The sequence below is a fragment of the Engraulis encrasicolus genome, chromosome 19 (genome assembly GCF_034702125.1).
Source record: "Engraulis encrasicolus isolate BLACKSEA-1 chromosome 19, IST_EnEncr_1.0, whole genome shotgun sequence".
In the NCBI taxonomy this organism is placed as follows: domain Eukaryota; kingdom Metazoa; phylum Chordata; class Actinopteri; order Clupeiformes; family Engraulidae; genus Engraulis; species Engraulis encrasicolus.
The window spans coordinates 6,990,262-6,997,813 of NC_085875.1; the positions used below are offsets into that span (position 1 = coordinate 6,990,262).

General features: G+C 42.9%; 1 protein-coding gene across 2 annotated transcripts in view; it reads left to right on the forward strand.

Moving 5' to 3' along the window:
- The first annotated feature begins 1,481 nt into the window (after nt 1-1,481).
- cdin1 (CDAN1 interacting nuclease 1) overlaps nt 1,482-7,552 on the forward strand; it is a 93,910-nt gene continuing 87,839 nt past the window's right edge. Inside the window, exons 1-2 of one of the 2 annotated variants that reach the window (XM_063183547.1) lie at nt 1,482-1,577; nt 1,960-2,106. In XM_063183547.1, coding sequence (XP_063039617.1) covers nt 2,006-2,106 — 101 coding nt within the window. In that variant the 5' untranslated portion in view covers nt 1,482-1,577; nt 1,960-2,005. Of the gene's footprint in view, nt 1,578-1,959; nt 2,107-7,552 lie in introns of those variants that run through there. The other variant, XM_063183548.1, reaches the window with a different exon arrangement.

The window sequence follows — 7,552 nt, forward strand, 5'->3', positions numbered from 1 at the left end:
CACACACACACACACACACACACACACACACACACACACACACACACACACACACACACACACACACACACACACACACACACACTCCTGCACACACACCTGCACACACATACAAACACACACACACACACACACACTCACTAAAGTGACTGACAAAATGCTTGAAGGGAAATGTTGAACACTCAAATTTCAAATGTAGTCAAACAGAAGATCAGCAATGCACTTGTGTATACAACTGTAAACAGGTGACTTAAGTCACTCACCTTTCTCTGTACGTGACCTCGGCTTACCTTTGGTTTCCCTCGAGCGGAGGGTGATCATGTAGGCCTAGTGCAAATCACCCTTCTCAGAGTGATTCTGCACTGTCGATCTTTGTCTATAAATGCACAAGATCGTTGCTGTATGTAGAGAAAAGAAAACCAATTATCACAGAAAGATTTAACACTGGTTAGAGAGCAGTAACAGAACAGCACCACAGTAAAAATAGGTATTGATTAGTGGCGTGATTTATGGCAAACTAGTCCATATAAAGAAAATATCCAGTACATTAACCTATATAGCTCTACATTCTCTGTCATGAGGTTTTTACTTTCAAGTGGAATGCTTTTAAATAAGTGATCAGCATGAAATGTGTAAAAGGAAAATATTGCTGGGTCATCCTTCCCGTTTTATATGTGCTAAACACATAAGTGGGAAGCTGTGCAAGAATATAGGCTACCACTTGTTTTATGAAATGCTCTGAATATGCCAGTGAAAAGAATGGAAAGCCCATTTCCCTCTTATGATTTTAAGTTACAAGTCTTAGTAGGCCTATCTAAAAGGCACATTAGGCTACCCCCATATTTTAAATTGAATGGCTAATCAAAATTGTGAAATGCAGAGACCTAATAAAACAGTGATCTTTCAGTCCTACTGCCAACATGATTGGAACTGGAGCACAATGCATTTAGGCTAATCATTTGTAGGCCTATAGTGTGAACCCTAACAGGCTACTTTTTTGTCTGCTTTGTTCTTCTTATGCCACTGAAAAAGGTTAGGTCCACCTATCATTATCTTTATTAAATTAGTCACTCACCACTGGTTCACTTCGTGTCACTGTTAAAAAAAATAAAGAAAACAAGAAGACAGGTTTCAGCACTCACAAGCAGACAGCAGACATGTTGCAGTGCAGTGATAGGCCAAGAGTCTGGCACTATCGACAAAAATAAACAATGTAAAACTCAGCAAATTGGTCCTACGCATCCACATATATAGGCTAGATAAATTCCTTCCTAATTGTATGAAATGACCTTCATCATATCATACTTCATATTTCATACTTGATATGCATTCTCTGAATAGTCGTCTCCCTTCTCAAGCGCTCGCCTGGGTTCCACACCTATCACGGTTCTCCATACTCGAGCTTAGAAAAATCACCCAATCCGTGCCGAGCTCTTACATTCGTCATCGTTTGAAGAATTTCGCGGGAAGCAACCAGGAAGTTACTATGTGGCTATTGCTGAACGCAGCTTCAGACACACGGCTGTCAACAGGCACTGCTGTGACTACACACAGATGACTTTGTGCTACATAGACAAGTAAATATAGCTTTCAAACTTCGTTTTTGATGCATGTTTCTTCAGCGACTTCACAGCTCATCTGTAGCCGATGTAGGAAATAAACAGATATTTATATTAGCTGTTTTGGCTAAACAGCTAACAGGCTATGTTACCAACATTGAACATGAAGTAAACACGTCGTTACTGTGACAGGTTTTTGTTGTTACAAGACGAGGGGCTTTGGTGAAACATAGTAGCGGTTCCCTAACGCTGAATGCGAAACGTGCGCGCTGAATGGGAACTGTTCAACCAGACAGTCTCATTAACCGATTACAGTTAAGGAAATTCTCACACCAGAATGACAACAACTTAAACCAGTGTTGTCCCACAACTAATAAAGCACCATTCTCCTTTTCCTCAGTTGATCACACGTCCTTACATTCAGCACCACCACCACTCTGACCAAAATGAGGATTTGTCGGGCCGAATATAAAACCATTGCGAGATACACAGAGACACTTCGACCAACTAGACAGTGCATAAAAATGCTGAAGGATAAATTTCCCAAGTAAGTGTGTTACTTTTAATTGCTTGGCATTCCTACAGACATGTTACACAATATAGTGTCCTGTTAAAAAAACAAAAAAACTAATACACATTCGCATGTATTTAATGTATGCACAATATTATATATTATCTTGGGATGATGTCACTGTCTTTCAATAAATAAGGAATGTAACATTGTCATTCAGGTATTTAAACATAACATCTGCACATAGCCTATGATCTGGTAGACACCTTAATTTCCTTCGGGATTAATACAAGTACTCTACTCTACTTATTGGTCATGAGATGAGGTAATATTCATATACACCAAATGCTGTATGCAATGTTTTAAATCCATGTTCTCGACATTGTTTGTCAGTGGTGTAACCAGAGATATTGTGCAAAGTACAGTAGCCTATGTAAAGGTGTTAATCACAATACTGATATAAGATCAGAGCCATTGTTTTCAATGTTGCTATGATTTCTGTTTTTCACATTGTGCATCAAAATCTTCCTACAGAGCGACATATTACAGTTTAACACTGCTGTTTTTAACACAATGTCTTTTACATTATTTATTCATTTACACCGTTTCCTTTTTTTATTGCATTACCCTACCTCTGTTCCACTGTGTGCCGCTTTGGGGTTAATGGCTGTGTTTGCGTCTCGCCCCTTTACAATGAGGCCGGGGTCTTTATTGAATGTAACACGTGTAATCCCCCAAGGCCGCCAAGACAGCCCTGATCCTTTGGAGGTCACTTAAGAAGTCGCATGAATTTGGAGCTTCTCCCGCTTCCATTGTGCTGTAATCACTTCTAGAATTCGCCGGCGGAACTCCCAGGGGGGCGTGCGGCCTACCTTGAGCATGGCTTTGTTATTGGCGTCAGCATTTTATCGAATATCTTAGCCACACCGATCCAATTCACTCCTTCCCCCTTTTCTCCCAGATGCATTTTTATATGCCCTGTGGTCCACCTGGACTTTTCAAAAATATATATTTATAGATTTATGAAATAATGCCGCACCGCCTCTCTCTTTTCTCCTCCAATATACCCATATAGACTGCCCTTTGTACCCTGCTTTTAAAATTAGCCATATAATTTCAAATAACCAGTATACGGGAATAATTGGGGAAAAACCTAGAAGCCAGGAGATTTCTCACACCGATAATGGCTATATGCTTATTAGTGCATGCGGTGTGTTGGGGCTTTGTTTGGCCCCCTCGAGTCATTGTTCATATTTCCTGCGTGCGAAAGGGATCCCGGCGGCGAGGGTCGGCCTGTACCTCTACCTCTAGTCTGCACTTTTAAAAAATCCTGAATGTCGTCAAAAAAGGGAGAGCCTGACAGACAGACAGGCAGGCAGGCAGGCGCGGCAGCCGTGTTTTCACAGCCTGCGAAATTATTCTGCTTGTCCAATCAGCTGCGCCGGGCTCCGGAGGGCTAGTGATTGGACTGGCAGGAAATCAGGCTCTTAAGACATAACATATCGACTAGGCCATCCATCATCTCTTAGCATGCGCTCAGGCACGGCAGTAAGCCCCCTCTCCCCCCTCTACCCTCATCCGCATCCACACCACCACCCCCATACCCACCACTACAGCCACCGCCACTGCCACCACAACACACACACACACACACACACACACACACACACACACACACACACACACACACACACACACACACACACACACACACACACACACACACACACACACACACACACACACACAGTGACCACCACCACAACGCACACACTCTCTCTCTCTCTCTCACACACACACACACACACACACACACACACACACACACACACACGTCTCGTCCGCGTCACTGCCGCTGCAATACTCAACAGCACTCGGGCCCACGTGTGGGAGTCTGGAGAGTCTGTAAATATGGAGGGAGAGCAGCAGAGCCGTGGATGAGGAGGAGGAGGAGACGCAGGGATGGGCTTAGGGAGGGAGGGAGGGAGGCTGGGTAGCGGAGCGGGGGAGATAGACAGACACAGAGAGACAGAGAGAGAGAGATGGGGCAGAGCAGAGGGGATGGATGAGTGGGTAGCTAGGTAGCCTCCTGTCTTTCCGCCGTTCACTCGCCTGTGCCTAGACGGCTCTTACTTGCAGGGCTGCCTGCAACCACAGCACTTCACAGGGGAAAGCCACAGCCATTGCTCCTCCCTTGCTGTAGTCACACCCTCCCTCCACCATTGACTGTGCTCATGGAGAGACTAGGCAGACTCTGACTCTCTCTCTCTCTCTCTCGCTCTCTATGTCGGAGTGAGTGCAACAACAGCAAAAAAAAGAAAAGCATGCTATGTGCTACTCCCTTTGGGGTGTTTCCTTACAAAACAAACACGTTTCCTTTGTGCAGTCATTTCTCTCTTTCCAGTGATTAGTCAGCGCTGGGGTATGCACGGCCTGACAACACTGTGATAATTATTTGGAGATCTGATTTAATAACCCCAACAGGCAGTAAAGCTGAGAATATACAGCACATATAAAGGTCATGCTGTGAAAACTATGAAGCTAATATGGGCACAGAGTTCACCTCACCTCTCTACATACTCTGGATTCATCTAAGCTGCCTTATAATCCATCTGGCATGGGCTATGTTTTTGAGTGGATGGTTGTTATGAAATATTTTAGGGTTCTATGCTAATAGACCCAAGGCTGTGACTTATAGACGTCTAGACCAGTGTTTCCCAACCAGGGGTACGTGTACCACTAGGGGTACGCGAGCGCACTGCAGGGGGTACTTGGAAAAATGTTATTATTATAACAAATGTATGGAGCAGTCACATTAGGACAGAGAAAACGATATAGAACATGAATTAGGGGGTACTCATGGCACAGCTAAGAGGCTTAGGGGGTACGTGAGACAGAAAAGGTTGGGAAACACTGGTCTAGACTAGGGATGTTAACCGGTAACTGGTTAACCGATAGTCGACCAGATCAACGATAATCGGTTAAAATGTTCTGCCATCGGTTAACCGGTTGTAATAATAATATTAATTATAATAATAATGTCCTCCCAAAAAACAATAATTTTGAGGTTTTAGTATGATAATTCAGCATTTTCCATCTGGCAACAGTGGCTGGGCATGACGGGTCCTTTCTGCGCAGCCAAAAAAAACAGCCTTATGTGGAAAAAAAACAGTGCTGTGCATATCATATCAATTTAAGATTACTGGTTAACCACCGGTTAATGAGTCTCAGTAGCCGGTTAAGAGTTTTTCCAATTTTCGCCATCCCTAGTCTAGACCAGTGATTCTCAAACTGTGGGCCTTGAAGGTTTTCCAAGTGGACCGGACCTTGAAATCATATTTGTGTTGTGTGTTGCTATTGATTTATTTGAGTTTTATCGTTTACTGGGTCATAGGTGTACCCCGAACATTTGTGAAAATTTCAAGTGGGCCCCAAGTTGGAAAAGGCTGGGAAACCCTGGTCTAGACTACAGTAAAACCTGAAGAGTTGAATGTACACCAGACTACAAAGGTGCAAGGTAATCAAGTGTCAATGCTCATGCAGTCAAACAAAGAAAAGAGGGAAATGTACAGGGATTAAAGTTTTCCGTCGCTATGACGGATTTCCGTCAACTGGAATTTAGTTTGGACGGATTTCCGTCCTTATAATTCATGTCAATTAATTTACAATTTTTACTTTCCAACTGAACTCAAATCGAGAGCACTCCTGGTCATGAGAAGGGGAGGAAAGGTGTGTTTGGTGTACGGATTTAGTTATACACGCCACCACCGGTGGTGTCATACAACAGATTCACTCAGTAGTTTTGAGCCATCATCTTCCGTGTTCCAAAAAAAAGAAAAAAAGTAGGCCTACACGAGCGGTCAACAAATCAGTTGCGGCGCAGCGCGAGAGATTAAAAAAACAAATAGCCAACATTGTTGCTGATGGCAGAAAAGAAAATAAGTGTAATACTATGTCTTTAAAGTGCAATGACCATCATTAAACGAGTTGGACTGATATTCCAATATGGGCTAATAATAATGCATATGCATGGAATGCATAGCTGGAAGAAGGTAGGACATGTATGTTTCCATTATCAATGCACCTGCCGTGGTGGATAGTTAGGGAAAAAAGAATAGTTTACTTCGACTGCGCATGATGTCCTTTTCATGAAGGGTTTTCCTTTTAAGCATTGTGACTTTTACTAACATTGCCCCAATGGGACGGCTATCATTGGCAGCTAGCTAGGATATACCATGCGTAATACCATGCGTTTCATCCTCAAAGTTTAGCGCGTTTGACTGGCTACGTGTAGAACTAGCTCTAGTTGTCTTTCTGACAATTTACAGTCTCACCTGTAATCATAGCATATTAACTTTGTTGTTGTCGATATATATTTAAGAAATAAGTTAAAAATGGGTTGCATTTTACAGGGGTCACGGAGGCTATCCCTGGCAGAGCCAATATTTTATGTCTTGTTCTGGGAAGCAGTGTTCTGATGGGTGGACTCATGGTCAATAAATGCCGTTTCGGTGTTTGTTTCACTTTCAAGGCTTGTTGTAGGCTACTGTGTGATGCTATTTTTGCTAACTGGAATAGTGTGCAGCAACAGTTGTGTGTGCTTGTTTTTGAGTGGCTCAACGTCTGTGCCCATCTTCTCGGACTATACGCTTCGTTTGAGTTCAGTTATTTGCGCACTCAAGACTGATAGGTGGGTGATTTACCTTGATTCCCAACAAGACTTTACGAAAGGCGTGAGATAGGGCTCTGATTCGAGTGGAAAGTTACGCGACAAGCTTGGGAAAGTGTGTTACTTTCGATAGACGTATGTCTGTGACTGTGTCGTGTCTGCTTGTGTCGTGTCAGCTTGTAGGAGAGAACACGGGTGCGTGTAGGAATCGGGGACGTTTTTTAAATCAATGGTAAGCGTGTGCCTGTCACCGCACATCGAGAAGCAAAAAAGTACCGGTAGCCATAGGTTTTCAAATCGGTAGAACACAAGAGGTAGACTACCGCACCGTGTTTGTATACGTCAACAAGTTATTTATAACAGGATGAATAGTGAAAAACATACAAAATAACCAACAACTAGTTTTCTCCCTCTGATTGCTATGACCAGTGCATTATTTTTTAAATGTCAGAAATACTGCAAGCAATGCGCACCAGTGCTTTCACCAGAACAGTGTTTGCCCATTCTGATGGGAAAGACCAAATGTAGCCTACTACTACTACTACAAAAAAAACCATAATGGGATCACTGTATCAACGCATTGCAATTCCAAGTCAATAATTCTGTGATATCAGCTAGACCATTTTGAAGCAACACTCATTGTGAATCCATTCTGCATAATGTTGTGAACAATTCATAAACAATGGGTTGAAATAAGAGGAAATAACCAAAACATGCCCCAAATTGCAGTTCAATGTTTGCAGTCTGATATATCCATTATCCCTCCATTCTCTGCCAGTTCCAGTCAATCTGGTGGCCTAGGCCTGCCCCCTT